The sequence below is a fragment of the Typopeltis vanoorti genome, chromosome 22 (assembly GCF_054136105.1).
Source record: "Typopeltis vanoorti isolate ZY-2024b chromosome 22, IOZ_Tvanoo_1.0, whole genome shotgun sequence".
In the NCBI taxonomy this organism is placed as follows: domain Eukaryota; kingdom Metazoa; phylum Arthropoda; class Arachnida; order Uropygi; family Thelyphonidae; genus Typopeltis; species Typopeltis vanoorti.
The window spans coordinates 72,280,706-72,304,031 of NC_143570.1; the positions used below are offsets into that span (position 1 = coordinate 72,280,706).

At 35.9% G+C, this 23,326-nt stretch overlaps 1 protein-coding gene across 4 annotated transcripts in view; it reads left to right on the top strand.

Moving 5' to 3' along the window:
* The window catches only part of Sap130 (Sin3A-associated protein 130), a 474,798-nt gene that overhangs the window by 85,921 nt on the left and 365,551 nt on the right, over window positions 1-23,326 (top strand). For all 4 annotated transcript variants that reach the window (XM_090411834.1, XM_090411836.1, XM_090411835.1 and 1 more), the window contains exon 5: window positions 1,650-1,800. In XM_090411834.1, coding sequence (XP_090267960.1) covers window positions 1,650-1,800 — 151 coding nt within the window. The remainder of the gene's footprint in view (window positions 1-1,649; window positions 1,801-23,326) is intronic.

Genomic DNA, 23,326 nt, shown 5'->3' on the forward strand with positions numbered 1-23,326 from the left:
AGGTCATGTATTTTGGCTGATCGGTGAGATTATGCTTGAAGAAACTGATGAGACTAGAGATCTTGGAGTTTTAGTAGACAGGAAGTTGAAGTTTTAGGGTCATATAGCAAAAATTGTAAATACAACTCAGAGAATAATGGCAATGGTGAAATGAACCTTGACATGTAAAGATAAGGAAGTCAATTTGCCTCTTTACAATGCCTTGATAAGACCTCACTTGGACTATTACATGCAGGTCTGGTCTCTTTGTTTCCATGGTGATTCTGATACAGCGGAGAGAGAGAGAAAGTGCAAAAGAGAGTGTCAAAAATGATATCAGGATTGTGGAATACTGATTATGAAGACAGGGAGAATTCGTAGGTTGCAGACACTAGCAAATAGGAGAAAGAGGCGGTGATATGATTGAGACTTACAAACTTTTGAAAGGGTTATACAGAATTTCAGTAATGAAATTTTTCATTTTATAGAGGGTGGGAAAGGATGTGAAAGCATCCATGGAAGTTGAGAATGAATGCTGTCAAGAAGGGCTGAGGGCTAGATTTTTCTCTCATAGAGTAGTGCATGATTGGAATAGATTGCATTTGGATGTTGTGTGTGCAAGTAGCATGAATAAATTCAAGAACAGGTATGTTCATTTAGCTTGAAGCTGGTGCAAATAGTACAGCCTTCCTCATTGAGTTCCTGACCCCCTGGAGGTCTTTCTTAATAATAATATCGTGGTTAGACATTGAGACCTACGATAGTGTGGATTGTAATTGCAATCCTTGTGGAATATTGACTGACGATGGGACTATTTCAAATAATAAAGGATGAAAGAAGCAGTTTTGAAGTTTATTCATACACCATGTATTTTTGGGTTGTTGCAGTTCAGAGCGGAGTACTCTCAAAGATGTATTCTAATTGCTGTTCAAACCTGACAAATATAAATCAGTTTGGAAAAAAAATTGCTGGTGGGAAACTAGTCATGAAAGATTGTGTTAGATTATCATAATATCTGGGACACTCTATGAGGGTACACACACTAGAAATTGTCAAGGAGGATGATGATGATAACTTGTATTTTTATATGTTTTCAGAAAAATGGATGGATAATGAAAGCATCATAACAGTCAATATTCGAACCTCCATAACTTAATCAGTTTCAATGCTGCCATTTGTTTGGAAAGACTTGAGTTCAAATTCTGTCTGGAATGCAAAGAACATTTATCATGGCTTTTAATTGGATGTAAGTTAGTCTGTTCCATACAGAGGTGGCAGGTTTTTCTCTTCTGGAAACTCATGTTGTTCATTGTGCAAAACAGGCAAGCCAGCCAGAAGAACATGCAATTTACAGAACAGATATAATACACTTGCCTCTTAGCCGTATTTCTTTTGGCCATAATCCAAATGAACCAACCAGCAGTTAATATCAAAGACTAATTGCATTATTTTTCACATTTTTACATTGAATTTTGTTTAAATTGTGATGTCAATTTTTAGATGTAATTTTTGGAGTTTGCTGAAATATCTTTGAATAGAATTATTTTGAAGATGTTTGATGTATCATCATTTGAATTTTATATTAATGCAGCTTTTTTTATTATCTTTTTCTTTTCATGTATTATGATGTTTCTTTTATTATTTTAGAATTATTTTATGTTATATTTTAGATCCCATGGTGCCCCAACAAATCAAGTTCAGGTTGCTATCCCATCACGTCCCATTGAAGTAGCAGTAAGGACAGGAGTACCTCATGCTTCACAAGTCACCTTGACTAAACCTATACATGTTTCTCAACCTATTGTACAACATTTACAGCAGGTATTAGGCTGTTATCTTCTGAGTATCTTGGTATAGTACAAGAATTGGTAACTTGTGGGATTTTTGAGTTCACGTAATGTAACTTTATAGTAATAATACTCATAAGAAAAAAAAAAAATGTAGATTCTGAATGCTAGAAGTAAAATCTAAATAACAAAGATATTTTAATGGTAACTAATACGAGACTATCCATAATAGCCGTTGAAGCATATATAAAAACTGCAGCACTGTCTGCACGTATGTCATTTTGTATTTTATAATTTTGATGTACAAAAATCACTGAAGATGACATAGCAAATGATGACAAAAAAAAAAAAAGAGTGTTGACATGAAAATATTATCATAGTGGATGATGGTAGTGGTTATTTAGTTTGTAGCAGATTGCAATTTTAGTAGATTCCATGATGTATAGTATCACTAGTTTGAATGTTGGTGAGGGAAGGCATTAAAAATTTTAAAATCTGTTTATTAATTTCATACATAAATATTTGTAATAATCCCATCATGGATGGCTGAGTGGATAGCACATCTGTTCTCCAACAGTATGTTTGTTTGTTTGTTTTTTTGGGGGTTGAATCCTATTTATATTTACAAACATCCAGGCATAGATGTTTTTGAACATAAGACTTGGTTGGTGAATTTCATTTATTGGTGTGAGACCACCACAATGCTTTGCTAGATGCCCAATAAAGTGCTTTGAAATCATTACATGTTTGGTCTGCAGAGTTTCCAGAATGTTTAGCCCATTCATGCTGTTAATAATATTGCATTGATTAGATTTACAGTCTTCTGTGGATCTGCTCAAACTGTTAAGCAACACAAAATCAAATAAACAAGTTTTTAGGGTCTCTTGTGACATGGTAAAAATTACATTAACATACAAACATAAAGTTTATTAATAAGATGTATAACCAAATATTTCAATCTGAAGTTTATAAATCATCTTCAGTAGAATTGACAATTCAGAAAGTTAGAATAATGACAGTGAATTTAAAAAAAAAAAAGTTCCATACAAACAACGAGGATTAGACTTTAACTTTGGTTAAGGAAAGAAACACACTCATTCTAGTTCAAGTTAGATTGATGTAGTGGTCCTTCAGCACATTCTTTGAATAAGTAGTAAAATTTAAACAAACAGGTCTTTGACCAGAAGATTCTGTGGTCATTGTTGACATGGCTGAGTTAGATCAAAATTTTGAACTTTTTTATATATAGAGTATGTAAGATTGGCATTTTTGAAGTTTCTTCTCAATAGAACAAGTGTCTAGTTTGTCCAAAGTCGGTCACTAGGAAAACCTGGGAGGCAAAGAAGAGAATGTTTATTTTGGTGGAATATAACATGAAGGAGATTTTATTGACAGGAAAAAAAAGTAGGCAGGAAGTTATATTTTTAGCAGCATATAAATTTGTTCAGAGATTCCAGCAATGCATTGGATTGGGATTCTGCATACAGGATCAAGTGATTTTAGAACAGGCATTATATGCATTAACGATACTTTATTTTCATTGAATTGGAGCCATTTTACTGCATAATTCCTTGGATAGTGTGAAATTCTAGTTGAATTTCACATCTGTTCTATTAAACAGAATTTTAATTATTCCTATTTTTTGAGATAGATGATGTGCAGTCTTTAATATATTGACTTATGAAGTTGGTTTATGATATACTGAAGTTCTCAGTATGTCAGATGGAGAGTAGGTCTAGCAATGCTAATTTTTAGCCCTTTTCTTTCTCCATGGGATAGGAGGTATTGCTGTTGATTTTGGTAAGGAATGATGGCAGGAGAGCAGCTTCAGATAGCCATGTAGTAAAGACATCATCCACATAGCCTACCTGCCCAAAATGATGGCTGAAGTTGTATGGATGGCAATAAATAAGTCTTCTAGATGTTTCAGGTAATAATTTGCTAGAGAAGGGGAGGGAGAACTCTATTTCTGTAGCCACTGCCTGCTTGGTTTCAAGTCATTCAATGCCCACCATCTCAAAGACTCATCAGAGAGACGAGGAGTTGTCATCCTGAAAGTACTGATGTTACTAACCCACTGAACAAGCCTAAAAATGGGAACAAAGTGATATAGTCACAATCTGTTTTTACAGACATGGGTAATTTGCATTATGTGCAGACCTGTTGAGTAGTAGATCATTTTCTATTAGATATTCGAAATTTGCAAGCCAGAATGCCTATTATATCAAATATTCACTTTAGCACTTATTCAAATATTCACATACTGCACTTAATTTACTTCACAGCAGTAAATTAAGTGCTAAGGGGTCTACATTTCAAGTTTGAATTAAAATAAATAAAATAACTTCAAAGAGCTTATTTTCTAAAAGTATCACTATAAGCAGCCTGAGACAATATTTGGCCATACTGTTTTCATGTATCAAGTCAACTCTCACAGTATAGCAAACACCATTGTAACAAACTATTGAAAAATAACTGGCACAAAGCATGTGCTAAAGGAAATACATCAAAGCAAACTATGGAAACATAGTTTGCTTTGATGTATTTTGATATCCACTACAGGAAACAATTCTTATGGTCTCTAGGAGTTTGTTCAATTCAACGATTCGCTTTAGTGAGTATGGGAGTTGTGAACCCGAGTACTGATCCTGGACCATGCCTCATTTCATGAATACACATCTGTTATATTATCTGTAGACTGGTCTCTGTTATTTCTTTTTTTTTCTTCCTTCTTGCTGCTTCCCTTCCAGTCATTCCTATTTTACTTTTCTTCATTTCTTGGTGGAAGTCTACCTTCTCTACCAGGTATTTGCCTTACCTAGTAGGCTAAACAAACACAGAAGAAGGCAATGGCAAATCACTTCACTATATATTTTGCCAAGAAAATCTTCTGAAAAGAGGCTTAAGTTATTGTGATATAGTGCTGGAAAATGAGACACATAGGTCAAAAGGCAACTGATGAAGAGGAGAGGAACTTCCAATGAAGGTAACAAGAATGATGAAGCTTGATCAAAGCCTTCTGGAAGTTCAACTTCTGATAGAGTTAATCTCAGAAGATGATGCCACCACTTTACTGATTTACATAAAATAGGAACATGAAATGTAAGAAACGGGGTGCTTAAGGGTCAAAGCTGTATAACTGAGAGGAGACCTCCACATAGCCTTTAAAGGAATGCAGAGAACCGACCAGGGCTTCTGACCTAATGTCCAATCCTCACCTTCTCGTGGTGCACCCTGTTGGTTATCTACCTGGATATTGAACAAACGAGGATGGGCTGCCAATTTGGGATTTAGCCGATCAAATTGTATTCTTATCAGGTAATCCAAAACACAAAACGATGGTACAACATGACAAAATTTCATGCCGGCTGTGGCGTCGCCCAGTTAAACAAGGCCCCCGTTGTTTTTCCCATGGAACCAGGGCAAACAACGAAAACTCAGCTACTGGATCAAATCTGAAAACAAACCCTAACTTAACATCACCAGAGTTAAAGATCGGTACTATCAACATAACAAGCCTGAAAGGCAAAGAAATGGAGCTAGCTGAGGAATTAGATAAGTACCAGATCGACATAATAGGGGTGACTGAAACAAAAAAGACAAAAACCGGTGAGATTTTTCTGAGCAATAAATACAAATTGTTATATTCAATCAATGACAATCAAAGAAAAGAAGGAGTAATCATAGTATTCAACACTAAATACGAGGCTAATCTTCTTGAATGGCAGGCAGTCTCAATTAGAGTGATGTGGGCAAATATCAGAATGGGGAACTGGACAATGAGACTTATTTGTGCCCATGGTCCCACAGAAGGTTCTACTACGGTAGAAGTGGAGGAATTTTTTCAGGCTTTAGAGAAAGCAACTGACACAATGAAAAAGGAAAAGGTGGTCTTTGTTTGGGATCTAAATAGCAGAGTAGGAAATGATTGTCAGAGATACAAAAATATTTTGGGAAAATTTGGAGAAAAGAGCAAAGCTAATAATAATGGAAAATACCTGTTGGATTTCTGCTCAGTACATGGACTAGTTATTACTAACACCATGTTCCAGCATAAAAATGTGCACAAATTCACATGGAGAGAAGAGGCAAGGAATAAGAAAAGTCTCATTGACTATGTTATTGTTGATAGTGATGTTTTCTCCCTGGTGCAGGACACCAGAGTGTACAGAGGATTTGAAATTGGAAGTGTTCACTGTTTAGTCTTGAGCAGGATAAAATTGAATTTCATATTGAAAATAATAACATGTAAGAAAGTTTTAAAGCGAATAAAAGTTGAGCAGCTTTCAAATGTGAACTGTAGACTAAAATACACAAAGATTATTGAAGAAAAAATGAAAGAGTTTGAGAACAGGAATCAAACCTTGGAGATTCTGTGGCAAGTCTTGAAGAAAACTGTGATTGATTCAGCCAGAGAGGCATGTGGTGAGGTTGTCTGCAAGGATAGACAAATCAGAATTCCATGGTGGACACAGGAAGTCAAAGAGGCAGTGAAGGAAAAGAAGAAAGCATATCAAAAGTTCCTGGCAAATGAGTCAGCTTGTGCTCTTAGAGAATTCAGAGACAAATGTAAGAAAGCTAAACACTGTGTAAAACTGGCTAAACAAAAGTCAAGGGAGGACTTTGGCAAGAACATAGAAAATAAATATCAAGAATCTAGCAAAATATTATGGAGGTTGTTGAAGAAGTTTTGAAATGGAGTAAAGAGTGCTATAAAGGGACTTAGAGATGATAAAGGTGACATGAAAACGGGAGAAAAAGATATCCTCGAAGTATGGAGTAATTACTTTGAAAAATTGCTAAATGAAACAAGCAGTATTAGCACAGCAGTAAAAGACACTCAACAGGCATACAGTCAGGAATACATCCATACTTGAAGTAGAAAAAGCTATGAAAGGCTTGAAATGTGGAAAGGCAGCAGGAGTAGATCATATTCGACCAGAAATGCTGAAGTATGGTAATATAAAAGTCTTACAGTGGCTGCATGCATAGTTCAGAAGTCCTGGACAGAGGGACAAATTCCCAATGATGGAGTAGAGCTCTCATAGTACCCATATATAAAAGGAAATAATTACAAGGGTATTTCTCTACTGAGTGTGCCTGGTAAGATTTATGCAAGCATACTTGAGAAACGGTTGAGAAGAATTGTGGAAGAAAAGCTTGGTGAAGAACAAGCTGGATTCAGGCCAAATCGAGGCTATCAGGATCAGATCTTCACTTTACGACAAATGGTTGAAAAATCATGGGAATATAACAAAGATTTGTATTTAAGTTTTGTCGATCTAGAAAAGGCATATGACAAGGTGCCAAGGGAGAAGCTATTCAATATGCTACAGTTATATGGTATCAATGGGACATTATATCAAGCAATACTGAGTCTTTATTTGAGTTGTAAGTCAGCATTGAATAGAATTGAAGGAAGTACCGGAAGATGGTTTAATGTTAAAACTGGTGTGAGACAAGGGTGTACATTATCCCCTCTGTTATTCATTATCTATATGGATCACATTATGAAGGAAAGTGGTATTAAACATGATATCAAAATTGGAGATGTTAATGTCAGGTCTTTGCTTTATGCAGATGATGTTACACTTCTAAATAAATCCGCTACAAGTCTGCAAGATTCCCTGACTAAATTGAATAACTGTTGTTATAGATATGGTATGAAGGTCAGCAATAAAAAGACAAAGACAATGAAAATAGGCAGAATCATTGAAAATGTCAACTGTGTTGTCAATGGAGAACCTGTGGAACAAGTAAAACATTTCAGCTACTTAGGCATGATTTTTAGTGAAGATGGTAAATTAAATAGGGATATAGACAACAGAATCAACAAAGCTGGTATGGTAGGAAGTCAATTGAATAAATTCATATGGAATAAGAGAGAAATTAATCGGAACACTATATTAGCTGTATTCAAGACAGTGTTCAAACCAGTTTTAATTTATGGATCTGAGAGCTGGGTCGGAAGTAAAACACTTGACCAAAGACTAGAGACCACAGATATGAGAGTCCTGAGAAAGATTATAGGCGTGAACAGATGGCATCAATGGCAATATCATATTAAAAACGAGGATATTAGGAAAGAACTTGACATTGTCAGCATCCAGGAATTTCGATAGCAGAGCTAACCTCAGGTGGTATGGTCACTTAAACAGAATGGGTGATGAAAGATTAGCAAAACAAGTGTTCTCTGCCAGGTTGGCAGGAAAATGACCCAGAGGAAGAACCAAGATATAAGTGGATTGATACAGTCCAACATGCCTTAGACGATAGAAATATAAGATCTGATAATGTTGGAGTCTTGACAAGTAACAGACTGATTTGGAGGAAAATTGTAGATAGGAAGTTAATAATGATGTAAATTTTTATGTACTACTGTCATATCCTGTACACCCGTTCAGGGTACATGGCAGTAATTTGATGATGATGATGAATGTAAGAAATGCACATCAAGGAAAATTGTAATTGGTAATGAAAGAAATGAAATGTTCAAATTTTAGGAATCAGTGAACTGAGTTTGGACAGGAATGGATCACTTTGATACTGCTGATTTCATGATGTATTTTACTCTGCACATGAAAACCTTTGAAGAAATGGAGTAACATTCATAGTTAAAAGGGAATACAGAAAATACATTTTGGGGTATAACCCAGTGCCTGATAGAGTAATTCTAATCAGTATAAACGCATATCCAGTGAATGTTACACTCATACTGGTGTATGCACCCACTACAGATTCAAGTGAAAATGAGGTTGAAGAATTTTACAGCAACATGTAACAAGTAGTATACAGTATTGATAAAGCAGATTTTCTCTTGTTATTAGGTGATTGGAATTCAAAAGTGGGAGAAAAAGAAGAACGAAGCATCTCTGGAAAATTTGATTTTAGACTGAGGGATGAAGCAGGAGAAAGGATGTTGGAGTTTTATTGCAAACACATGCTTTCAACAACAAACGAAGATTGTACACATGGACTTCACCAAATGGAAAATATAGATATCAGATGGATTATATTGTTGCCAGCTGAAGTTGGAGAAGTACTATCCAATCAGCAAAAACACACTACCTGGTGTTGACTATGGGACAGATAATGAATTATTCATAGATGAAGTTAAATTGGAATTAATGGCTAAGAAAGGACAGTGTCAGATTTCATTTAAATCATAAAAAATGAAGCATTTAAAGTAGAAGTTGGAAAGAAATAAAAAGGTTTGGGGCAGACAGGAAGAGAATTAGAAGAACTGTGGGAAGGAACAAAACATACAAACGCAGCAAAGAAGACTAAGTAAAGCAACAAGAAAGAAAGATTATAAATGGTTCTCAGAAGAAGCTGTTCAAATTACAAGAGGAAAATTGAAACTCCAGAGAAACAATGAAAGAATTACACAACTGCGTGCAGATTCCCAGAGATACACTAGAAAGTCAAGGATAAACATCTAGAAATTGAAAAACAGCAGTATTACATGTTGAACAAGTGATTGGTTTAGAAAAATAAATGAAGTTTATCCCTAGATTAGGAGTAATAAAATATAATTTGGGAAAATATCTGATTGAAGAAGAAGTAGTGAAAAAAGTGAAAGAAAGATGGAAGGAGTATGTACAGGATTTGTATAAGAAAGCCAATAATATTGTAGGAGAGTTTGAAAGAAGAGAATTTGTTCAGGAACCCATGATAACGAAAAGTAAAGTGATATCAGCAATGGAACAGCTTCCAAAAGGAAAAGCTGATCTTGATGGTGTGTCATTGGCATTATTGAGAGCTGCTGAGGATGAAGTAATGAATATATTGACTGAAATTTTTCAACAAGTTGAAAATATATTGGCCTAGAGATTAGAAAACATCAGTAGTCTTCCCGATTCTAAAAAAATCAAATCCTAGATATTGTGAGAATTATAGAACCATCACTTTAATTTGACGTGCAAGATTTGAATGGAGACATGGATATGTGAATAGAGAAATGCCACAAGAACAAGCAAGCTTTAGGAGCGCTGTATAACAACCAAGAAGCTTCAGTAAAAAGTGTTTGGAGAAACAGTGTTAGAGTGGAAAGAGGTGTAGCAGGGTTGTATACTGTCGCCCTATCTTTTTAATATTTATAGTGAATAATGGCTAACTTAGACAAAGATCCAGCTGGAATTAAGATTGGTGGCAGAAAAATAAATAATTTAAAATATTCAAACAATACAACCCTCGTAGCAGAAATTAAGGGAGACCTGAAGCAGTTGATTCTATTGATTAAGAGGGAAAGTAATAAACCTTGGCATAATTTAAACATAAGCAAAACAAAAGTGGTGGCTTCTGACAATTGAAATGAATTTATAAGAGAGGGAGATGAAATGGAAATGGTTGAAAGTTATGATTTATTGTGGTCCAGAGTCAGAAATGATGGTAAATATGAAGATGAAATTAAAAGAAGGATAATCATAGGGAAAAAAAGCTATGTTAAACCTGACAAAAATTATGAAAGACAGAGGTATGAGTAAGGCTATGAAAGTTAGAAATGTCAAAGCAGTGTTATTGCCAATAGTGATATATGGATGTGAAAGCTGGATTATTAAGAAGAATTATAGAAATCGAATTGATTTATTTGAATTATAGGTACAGTGGAGACTATTAAGAATCCCATTGACTGCAATAGTGATCAGTAAGAAGAATTTAGTGTGTAAAGAAACTTCTAGGAGGCAATGATAACTAAACAGAAGTTGATGTATTTAGGTCATGTTAAATGAGCTGATCAATCATTGGAAAAGACAATTATGTTAAGGAAGATTGAGGGAATGAGTAGAAGAGGAAGACCACAAAAGAGTAGAGTGTACTGAAAGACCTTACCAATTTGAACTTACAGTTGCTGAAAAAAAGGATAAGATGCTGAGTGGGATGAAGAGCCTTTGCACACAAGATCACCAAGAGTTGAAAACAATTGGATGGCACACAACAGCAACTAGGAGTTGGTTTATAGTGAGGATTAATTATACAGTAAACCTTCAGTTTATGACCATTAAGATGGCCATCTCTTTAATACATTCACTGAATACCATCCCTCTTCTGCATCCTGTGGAGCATGGTGTTATTACTGCCAATTTTTTAAGAAACACTTTTGCTTCTAAGGGCACGAATCCTTTTGGAAGAAATATATTATCTTTTATTGTATAAAAATGTCGCTGCAGCATGAAATGTACAAATGGTGTTTGGAAGAAGCTATTGCAAATATATCACAAAATTTGACAAACATGCAGCCTTACAAGGTTGGTGATAAGACGGTGCTGCTAGCTCAAGAGTTTGGGCTAGAGATTGAAAATGAAGATGTAGAACATTTGTTGAAAGCAGTGGAAGAAGAGCTTGTAAAAAAAAAAAAAAAAAAGTAGAACATGGAAAGAAGCCAATCCCACAAAAAAAATTTAGACATTCAGTTGTTTAGGGGGAAATGGATCCCAACACAGACAGATTTAGCAAAGTAGGCAGAATGTTGCATGCTTCAGTTACTTGCTACAGGAAAAAACAATTATATATTTAGTTTAATCCTTTATCCAAGTGTAAGCAAACAAAGTTTGTGCCTGAAGTATCTTCAGGACTGGGGCAACTTGTGGCCACTTGGATAAAGGATTAAACTAAATATATAATTTATAGTCTAACCAAGTGAAGAAAACTTCCAACATCTTTCTTTAACCAGGGTAATTTAATAATAAGCTGTGACACCTTTTGGCAACTTGTATATGGAAATATGACTTCTGCATTGCTTCAACCTTGGTATCACCTCTGGATCTGGCTCCCACTGAAGAGACCTCAATAAAGGTTGAAACTGGTCTGGGTAGTGACCCTTCCAATAATGCATAGCATTATACATGTCTGCAAGGAGATGTGCTTTGCATTATGAGATACTAAGGCAAGTGATGTGAAGTCAGTCCATCTTTGCCATGAGTTGCCCCAGTCCTGAAGATACTTCAGGCACAAACTTTGTTTGCTTACACTTGGATAAAAGAATGTATAATTTATAGTCTAACCAAGTGAAAAAACCTCCAACATCTTTCTCTAATGTATAGTAATTTAATAATAAGGTGTGACACTTTTGGCAACTCGTATATGGAAATATGACTTCTGCATTACTTCAACCTTGGTATCACCTCTGGGTCTGGCTCCCACTGATGAGACCTCAATAAAGGTCGAAACCGGTCTGGGTAGTGACCCTTCCCATAATGCATAGCATTATACATGTCCGCAAGGAGATGTGTTTTGCATTATGGGATACTAAGGCAAGTGATGAGCAGTCAGTCCATCTTTGCAATGAGTTTCCCCAGTTCTGAAGATACTTCAGGCACAAACTTTGTTTGTTAACACTAGGATAAAGGATTAACTTAATATATAGTTTACAATTATACAGGGAAAAAAAAACTGTGTAGTCCAAGTTAGACATAATATCCAAATTTACACTTTTTAAAGACGTCTACTCATGCTGTTACCTCATCCCCTGAAGATGAGCCTGCACCTTCCACAACTTATACATCTGGAGAACCATTTTACTCATGCTCAAACTGCACACAAGAAACACAATGACATATAATAAATACAGAATTATAACTACACCAAACACTGCCTACCAATTACAACTATCATACAACAATATTGAATAATAATATACCACAGATATGAGAGTGCTGAGAAAGATTAAGTGAACAGATAGCATCAATGGCAGTATCATATTAAAAACCAGGATATTAGGAAAGAACTTCCTCAAGGGCTCACTTTAGTGAGTAAGGGTGTGGTAAACCCAAGGTACCTGATGCTGGAGCATACCTTACTTCATGTAATATACATCTGTTATATTATCTCTAGACTGGTCCCTCCCCTTTTTTCTTTTCTTCTTTCTTCTCTTCTTGCTCCTTCCCCCTAATGCTATTAGAGTATACGAGGGCTAGGGGTGAATCTTTCCTATTTTGCTGTTTCATTTCATCTTATGCAGCCACCGAAGGGGACAAGCTAGCCCTAATAGGTGCAGATCTCACAACTGTGGATAAATGGTGAGGATTGACACCGGGAAGGGCATTCAGTTATAAAACTTCTCTGCGATCTCTAACTAATGAGTCAGAAGAGTCAAAGTAATAGTAGGGCAAGACTGCATCCCTTAGGCGATGCACAGCTGCGAGAAGTGGACGAGGGTTACCGTATCAGGGACAGATGCAGTTAAAGAAGCGAGCCCAGCAGGCAGAGAGAATGTTGCAAGTTAGAACGTTGAATGTTGGAAGAATGACTGGAAGGGAGGTGGCAGACATGATGAGGAAGCTGGACATTTTATGTGTACAGGAGACAAGGTGCAGGGGGGGGGAAGGATTGCAGAGAAGCAATTTTCTTCATGCCTGGTTGATCAATGATGGATGTTATTTTTCGGTTATGGCAGATGATGGAAAAGTTTTGAGAGAAACAATTGGAGCTACATCTTGTGTTTATTGATCTGGAGGAAGCATACGATAGAGTGTCAGAACAAGAGGGCTGGAGGTGTCTGTGGGAGAAAAATGTACCGGAGAAATATGTCAGGTTGGTGCAGGATATGTACAGAAATGTGAAGACAAGAGTTCGGATCTGCCTGGGAGAGACAGAAAGCTTTCAAGTGACAGTTGGTCAGCATTAAGTCTGTTCCTGTTTAATGTTGTAGAGGAGGTGGTGATGGAAGAAGTGAGAGAAGACGCACCTTTTTCAATGTTGTATGCAGATGACATTGTGCTGTGTGCAGAATCAAAAGAAGTTTCAGGTAAATTGGAAAGATGGAGGAGAGTACTGGAAGAGAGCAGTATGAGGCTGAGCAGAAGTAAGACAGAGTACATGTACTGCAAAAGGGGGATGGCAGCCAAGAATTAGATCTAGAGCTCGAAGGAAATGTGATCAGCAAGGTTAGTGACTTCAGATACTTTGGTTCAACAGTGAAAGAGGATGGAGAGGCTGAGAAGGAAGTGGGATGCAGGATAAAAGGTGGATGTAGGAATAGGAACTGCAGAGAGAGATGGCTGGAGTGCTATACAATAAGAGGGTGCCGTTCAATCTAAAGGGAAAAATCTACAGGACAGTGGTGAGACCATCTATGATGTATGCTATGGAAACTGTGGCCCTGAGGAAAAATGACATCAACAGGATGGAAGTAGGTAGCAGAGATGAGAATGCTTAGGTGGATGTGTGGAAAGAATCGTCTGAGAAATGACTATGTAAGGGGAATGGTGAAAGTTAGAAAGATACAGGAGGCAAGGTGGGATTGGTCATGTGATGAGGGAGGATAGAGGACGAGTATGTGAGAAGAAAGGTCATGCAGATGGATGTGCAGGGGAGGAGGAAGCACGGTCAGCCAAAGAGGAGATGGAGGAAACTGGTGGAGGAGGAGGAGGATCTGAGAATGAAGAAATTAGATGTAGTTATAGCTCAAGACAGGATGATGTGGAGGAGACTCATTAAAAACGGCAGCCCTTCTTAAGTGGGCTAAGCTGAAGAAGATGATATTAGGAAAGAACTTGACATTGTTAGCACACACTCAGGAATGTGTTAGGAGAGCTAATCTCAGGTGATATTGCCATGTAAACAGAAGGGAGCAGAAAGGTTATTATAATGAGTGTTCTTTGCCAGGATAGCAGGTAAAAGACTCAGAAAACCAAGATCTAGGCGGATATGCAGTGAAAAGTGCCTTCTTGATTTATGCTCAAATGTATCCCCATATTTCACCATGCAGGTATTCAAAACCAAAATCTGATAGAATAGATTGGTTAAAGTTTTTTCTGGAAGTGTGTTAGTTTTGGAGATCTATGTGTTCATGGGGCTGGTTTGCATTTTGAATGACATAAAAGTACTTTAGAAAACAAATAAGATCTGATAATATCAGTCTTGATTGGGGAGGGGTGCTTAAGGGTGAAAGCTGTATAACTGAGAGGAGATCTTCATAGCCTTTAAAGGAATATGGGGAACGAACCAGGGCTTCTGACGTAATGTCCAATCTTCACCTTCTCGTGTAGCACTTCGTTAGGTATCAACCTGGATACTGATTGAATGAGGATGGGCTGACAATTTGTGATTTAGCCAACCCAATAGTATTCTTATTGTCTTAAACCACAATTTAAAATGATTTTTCAACATTTCAGAAGTTCATGCTGGCTGGGGCGTTGCCTGGTTAAACAAATGCCCATGTTTTTGCCAGGAACCAGGGCGAACAGTGAAAAGTCAGTTACTAGAACGAATCCTGAAAACACACCCCAACTCAACATCACCAGAGTTCAAGATCAGTACTATCAACATAAGAAGCCTGAAGGCAAAGAAATTGATCTGGCTGAGGAATTGGATAAGTACCAGATCGACATAAGGGAAACTGAAACAAAAAAAGGCAGAAACTGGTGGGATCTTTCTAAGCAATAAATACAAAATGTTATATTCAGGCAATAAGAATTAGGGAAAAGGAGGAGTAGTTATAGTGTGCAACACTAAATACAAGGATAACCTTCTTGAGTGACAGGCAATATCAAGTAGAGTGATGTGGACAAATATCAGAATGGGGAACTGGACAATGAGACTTACTTGTGCCTATGGTCCCACAGAAGGTTCTACTAGGTAGAAGTAGAGGAATTTTTTTGAGTCTTTAGAAAAAGCAGCTGACACAATGAAAAAGGAAAAGTTGGTCCTTGTTGGGGATCTAAATAGCAGAGTACGAAGTGATTGTCAGACATACAAAAATGTTTTGGGAAAATTTGGAGAAAAGAGCAAAGCTAATAATGGCAAATACCTGTTGGATTTCTGCACAGGACATGGACTTGTTATTATGAGGGTTGTTCGATAAGTCTGTTCAAAAATGAAGAAAACAATTTTTTTGGGACAAAAATATTTATTTTCTTACATAGTCTCCTTTGAGGTCTATACACTTAGTCGAATGATGCTTGAGTTTTTTGATCCAGTCCATATAGTATGATTTGTCCAACTCCTCAAAATAGGCAGGTGTTTCTGCAATCAACTCATTGTTTGATGAAAATCTCTTTGCTGCCAGCCATTTTTTCATTGTTTGGAAACAGATAGTAGTTTAAGGGAGCAAAATCTGGAGAGTAGGGGATAGGGGTGTGAAAGGACTTTGTAGCTTAAATCGAACAATTTTGAAGTCACAATTGCAGAAGAGTGAGCGGGTGCATTGTCGTGGTGAAAAAGAATCTTCTTTTTGACCAAATATAGTCGTTTTCCATTTATTTCATTATTTAAATGATCCAGCAAAGATGCATAATACACTCCAGTAATTGTTTTGCCCTTTTTCAAGAAGTCTGTGAAGATTATGCCACGAGCATCCCAGAAGATGGTGGCCATAACCTTTCCTGCTGAAGGAACGGTTTTCACTTTCTTTGGTGCAGGTTCCCCACTTGCAACCCATCGTTTTGACTGTTCCTTGGTCTCAGGCTGGTAGCGATGAATCCATGTTTCGTCCACTGTTACGAAATAATGCAAAAATTCCTCTGGATTCGTTGAAACAGCTTCAAACTGCCTTTGCAACAGTTCGCACGTTGAAGCTTTTGATTCAGTGTGAGCAAACGCGCCACCCATCTTTCAGATAGTTTTCTCATATGTAAATGTTCATGTAAAATATGTACAGTCACTTGAGATGCCCACAGCCTTAGCAATTTCATGCACCTTCACTCTTCTATCATCCATCACCATATCATGGATTTTTTCAATAATTTCTGGATTAGTGGCCTCAACAGGGCGTCCAGAACGTTCAGCGTCACTTGTGCTCATATGCCCACTTTGAAAGTTACTAAACCATCCTAATCGAAGGTGCAGACTCACCATAATGTTTATCAAGCTTAGGTTTGGTTTCCTGAGCTGTTTTGCCTTTCAGAAAGTAATGTTTAATTACTACACAAAATTCTTTCTCATCCATTTTTCACAAATCACGGTAGTTGATTGATTCACATGAGAGCCAAACACAGAGTAATAGATCTATCTGACTGAAACTTAGTGTGTGATCCTACAACAGTTGCCAGCAACTAAAAATAACCTTGATATGTACTGGTGGCGCTATCTTAGACTTTGCACGGACTTATCGAACAGTCCTCATACTAATACAATGTTCCAATATAAAAATGTGCGCAAATTCACATGAAGAGAAGGATGCAAGGAATAAGAAATGTGTGATTGACTATATTATTGTTGATAGTTATATTTTCTCACTGGTGCAGGACACTAGACTGTACAGAGGATTTGAGATTAGAAGTGATTACCATTTAGTCTTGAACAGGAAAAAAATTTAATTTCATATTGAAAAGGAGAACATGTAAGAAAGTTCTTCTTGGCTTTCAGTATTAGGCAGTTGTTTGCCTGTAATGTTTACAAGGGTTTAAAAAGTCTTCTGCCCATCTCCCCCTGGGTCTTCCTCTTGATTGCTGTCCCTTTGGTTTATATTTCCAAGCAATATTTGGCCATCTGTCCTCATTCATTCTTTCTATGTGGTTTTTTCAGTTCTTTCTATAGTTTGTGATATCTTCTGTTATGTTACTTATGGATAACTGTTTTCTTATTTCTTCATTTCTTATCTTGTCTATTCTTTTATAGCCTGCAAGTGGTCTTAGGAACTTCATTTCTGCATCTTCTACTTGTCTTTTATCTCGTTCTCCCCAAGTCCATGTTTCAGTGTCATATTTCAGAAATAGTTTGGCTATTATTTTATATAGTTTTATTTGGGTTGTTCTAGACATCTGTTTACTGAAGTGTCTATTCAAAATTCCAGTGACTGCTAGGAATTTTTGCTTTTTATATGCAATGTCGATTTCTCCATTAGGGCTTATGTGGTTTCCTAGATATTTAAATTTGTTCACTTGTTCTGTTACTTTGTTGTGGATGCATAGTTTGAATCTTTTAATTTCTTTACTTGAAATGCTATTGATTTTGTTTTATTTATTGAGATTTTCATATCATACTGTTCTATTTTTTTGTTCAATATGTGTAAATTTTTCTGTAATTGGTCTTCATTTTCCCCCAAAATAAACTTGATTGTCAGCATACAGAAGGCTGGTTAATTCTTCATTGCCTATTTTAATTCCTATGATTTTGGTTTTCCTCCATTCTCTTGAAATTTTTTCCATATATATATATATATATATATATATATATATTGAAGAGGATTGGTGATAATCCACTCCCTTGAATGAGACTTCTATTGGTTTTATTATTTTTTTTTTTGGTTGTTTCATTATTAATTTTAATATAGCTTTCTTCCATTATATTTGCTATTGTTTTTGTGGTTTGAGGTGGAGCTTTAAATTCATACAGTATATTGATTAATTTTGTTCCATTGATTTGATCATATGCTCTCTCATAATCCAGGAAAACCATATATGCTGGCAGATTAAATTCTATTCTTTTTTCTATAATTTGTTTGAGTGTAAATGTGAGATCTGTGCAGGAATTTTCTTTTCTAAAGCATAAAAAAGTTTTAAAGTGAATAAAAGTTGAGCAGCTCTCAGATGTGAACTGTAGACTAAGTAGACAAACATTTTTAGTTCAAGGAAAAATGAAAGAGTTTGAGAACAGGAAATAATCATTGCAGATTCAGTGGAACGCCCTGAAGAAAACATTGATTTAGCCGAAGAAGTATATGATGAGGTTGTTGTGCAAGGATAGAAAAATCAGAACTCCGTGGTGAACACAGGAAATTAAAGAGGCAGTGAAGGAAAAGAAGAAAGCATATCAAAAGTTCCTGGCAAATAAGTCAGTTTGTACTCTTAGAGAATACAGAGACAAATGTAAGAAAGCTAACCTCTGTGTGAACTAGCTAAACAAAAGTCATGGGAAGACTTTGGTAAGAACATAGAAAATAAATATCAAGAAGGTGGCAAGATATTCTGGAGGTTGTTGAAAAAGCTCAGAAATGGAGGAAAGACTGCTGTAAAAGGAATTAGAGATGATAAAGGTGATATTAAAACTGGAGAAAAAAGATATCCTTGAAGTATGGAGTAATTACTTTGAAAGACTGCTAAATGAAACAAGCAGTAATGACAGCACAGTGGTAAAAACATTGACCAGGCATGCAATCAGGAATAAATAAATATATATATATATATATATATATCCATACTTGAAGTAGCCATCAAAAGCCTGAAATGTGGAAAGGCAGCTGGAGTAGATGATATTCCACCAGAAATGCTCAAGTATAGAGGTATAAAAGTCTTACAGTGGCTGCACTGCATAGTTCAGAAGGCCTGGACAGAGGGACAAATTCCAGATGATTGGAGTAGAGCTTTCATAGACCTATATATAAAAAGGGAAATAAATTGAATGTGAGAATTACAGAGATATTTTTCTATTGAGTGTTCCTGGTAAGATTTATGCCAGTATACTTGAGAAATAGTTGAGAAGGATTGTGGAAGAGAAGCTTGATGAAGAACAAGCTGAATTCAGGCCCAATACAATAAAAGTCTGGATCAGATTTTCACTTTATGACAGATAGTTGAGAAATCATGGGAATATAACAAAGATCTGTATTTAGGTTTTATCGATTTGGAAAAGGCATATGACAAGGTGCCAAGAGAGAAGCTATTCAATACGCTGCAGTTATATGGTGTCAATGGGACATTATATCAAGCAATACTTAGTCTTTATTTGCATTGTAAGTGGACAGTTAGATTTGAAGGAAGTACAAGAAGATGATTTAATGTTATTCATTATCTATATGGATCACATTATGAAGGAAAGTGGTATTAAACCTGATATCAAAATTGAAGATGTTAATCTCAGATCTTTACTTTATGCAGTGATGTTATAATTTTAAATAAATCCAGTACAAGCCTGCAAGATTCCCTCAGTTGAATAACTGTTGTAATACATTTGGTATGATGGTTAGGAAGTCAGGAATGGTAGGAAGTCAGCTGAATACATTTATATGGAATAAGAGAGAAATTAGTCAAAACACTAAATTAGCTTAATACAAAACAGTGTTGAAACCAATTTTAACTTATTGATCTGAGAGCTGGGTTAGAAATAAACCACTTGACCAAAGACTAGTAACCATAGATATGAGAGTCCTGAGAAAGATTTGGGTCATGAACAGATGACCCAAATCAAATATTAAAAATAAGGATATGAAGAAAGTATTTAACATTGTTATCGTCCAGAAATGTGTTATTAGAACTATCAGGTGTTGTGGTCACTCCCCTCCCACTCTGTACTAAGACCATTGGAACACTTACAGCTGCTGCCCAATATCTATTCACTGTATACCTTGAAACCTACTGAAAAAGTTTATTTTCCTTCTTCTTCATCCCTGCTACTGCTGTACTGTGGAACAGTCTTCCACCTGATGTATTTCCCAAGGATTACGATATACAGGCTTTTAAATCGAATGTCAACAAGTTTCTCCTTTCTCAACCCACTACCCATATATGGTACTATAGGTTCAACAACCAATTAGCCAAACTCTTGTATATATGTGGCGGGGAAACACGGAATGGGAGAGAAACCCATAGCAGTACAATTAATTTGTTTGTAGATTTTTCTTCCCTATGTAAAGTAACCTGCATACATAGTAAACTTGAATAATTCAAAGAAATCGGGTGGGGGGGAATTAAAACTTGATCAAATCAAGAGTGTCTATAAGTGGTACACTGATAAATAAAGAGGTGACATCAAAACTAACGATTATGTCTGAATTTTTAAGGATATGATTTTTAACTAGTGATTTGAAATGGACTGAATTTTTTATAAAAGTAGAGGAGTTGTCAGTAAGGGGGGACAAGAAACTTGGCTAACTGTTGGGCAAGTTTATACGTGGGACTATCTATGCTATTCACTGAGACATAGGGGATAATAGATTTGTGGATTTTTAGTAATCCATAAATGCAGGATGGTTTAACATGAGCTGGTTTTATTTTTTTGATGATTTCTTTTGGCCAGGAATACCTTTTCTGGACACTTTAGTCAACTGCCTTTCAGATGGATCACTATCTTTTTCCATTTACAGAAAACCAACACACACACAGAGCCAGAAACATTTGTTCTAATGATAAAGTTAGAACAAATGTCCACAGAACTCAAATATCTATGTATACATTCTTGGCCAATGGCTAAAGTTCCTACAAAATAGATAAAACATTGCATAGTCCCATTACCCCTCTCTCTCTCCTAATACACAGCAACACAACATTACCATTTCTATTTCCTATGTCAAAGGTACATAAAAAAAAATAGCCAAATTACTGATGAAACATGGCCTTTGCACCACATTCAAACCTCAAGTTGAACTTGCAACACTGATCCGCTTGCCTAAGGATAAACTTCATCCTCTATCACAGCCTGGAGTGTACGAAGTTCCCTGTGACTTGGCCTTCTATGTGGAGACAGGAAGATCTGTTAGCATCTGCTTGGAAGAACATAAAAAATACATTCACTACTATTATTATGTCAAGTCAGGACTGGCAGGCCATGCTTTGGCCACCCTTTCACACAGGATTAGAAGGAAGAAAATGAATGTGCAATTTAGAAGTCGTTGCAGATCTAAAAGGTTATTTTTTGAGTCAGCCATTGCTATGAAGAATTCTCCTAACCTGAAGAAATATGGTTGCATTAATTTGCCAAACATTTGGCTCCTACATAGCTGCAATTGTTTCTTTACAACATTAGAGGGTGAAAAAATAGGACTTTAGATCTTTTGCCCATTACAATTGTACACACTGTTGTGTATACATGTTGTGTTGTGCTCTGATGATGATGCGGATTTGAAATTCAGTGAAAGATAAGCAGTTAATAAAATATCTTTTTATAAAATAGTTTGTTTGGTGTTGTTATACCGCTAAAAATCAGTCATGAATAACTGTCCACACCTAAACTTATCTGTTAGATAGATTTGGAGAGAAAATATGGATAGGAAGTTAGTAATAATAAGTTTTTCATTTAATACTATCATATCCTGTACACCCCTTGAGGGTGCATGATAGGAAGTTGATGATGACAGATAACTGATTAAGTTGGAGGAAAATATAGTTGATAGTAAGTAATAATGTACATTTTTTTATGTTAGTACTATTATTATATCTTGTACACTCATGATAGAATTTAATGAAATAACTACAGCACAAAGAGAAATAATTAAACAGCAGGTTTAATAATTTCAATATTTTGTCTCTGTCACAAAGACATCTTCAGGAATACAATGTTAAAATTGTAATAATACACACAAGAAACAATAAGTGGAAGAAAGGAAATTAGATTATAAAGACTGAAGTCCTGTGAGGTTGTCCTCTATGGTGGTGTCAGTTGGCATAGTTGATGGGCTTGGAGACCTAAGAATTAAAGTTTTCCAAATCTTGGGAAGTTTAACACAACCATCTTTATTTAGATTAAGCTAGTTTTTTAAATATGCTTCTGATTCTAAAAAGAGTCAAGTTTGTATTTACTGTAGGAATTTATTGTTTTACCACCACAAACATCATAGCAATATACTAAAATGTATGTATTTCGAACTTGTTCAGTGTTAACATCAGGACTGATGAAACACGTCATCTTGAGAGAGCAACCATGAGATTTTTTTATTTATATATTTAAATATTTATTTTATTTTATTTTAATTTTTGTTGTCTTAAAAGGCTGAATGGGTCAGTCCAAGTATAGATCCTGGCTATTGAACTGTGTGTTAACATTGGTAAAGGAAAAAAGAACTAAGTCTTCGTTTGCAAGAGGGAAAAAAAATAATGTGCTTTAGAAGCATTGACAGTGACTAGGTTGTCATCGCACATTAAAATATGGCACCGAGATCATTGCTTAGTGCATTGGTCACAGAAGATCTTGATGCATGGATGTTTGAGCACTTCAAAGTTTGTCATATGAGTTGGAGGAATGGAGAGTGCTATTATTAGCAAAACTATAGACTACAAAGGATTGGAAGTCATATGAGAAGATGGTGGTTTTCTAAGATGACCTCTGTTCCAGACCCTCTCAAATAGCTCAAAAATCTCAAGTGCAACAGTACACGTTTTTGCAAACCTTTATATATCACATGTCCAAAAGTGGGTATTGTAGGCAAGAAAATCTGCTGTGGATTTTGAGTGGTGGAATCCATACTTATTGTTATTGATATTGGCCAGGTAGTTCTCCAAATGATAATGTTAACTGTTGATGAATTTTGTATGATTGATGACAACATACCCTTCAATAAAAAATATTGGGAGTCATATTGCAGATAAGTTTAAGGCTTCATCTTTACTCTTCATTCTAAAATGTCTGTAATGCTAAATATTTAAAATAAAAGCAGTTTTGGAAAATATTTTTCAGTGTAATCTCATAATTTTTTTTTTTACAGGAAATTAATATTAAAAAATAGAACTAGGGTGATCCTTGGTTAATAAGGGTGTGCAGACTAGATTTTTTGCATGGAAAGTGGTAAGCAAGTGGAATGGATTGCCAGAATTAGTGTGAGTGCCCTGACAGAAAATGAATGATTTTAAGGAGAGGCATGATATGTTTTGTGTGTTTAAATGTTACCTTGGTCTTATATGATGAATCTCTGGATTCCATAGAGATACTGTATAATAATAATAATAACGACAATAATAATAAATAGGATT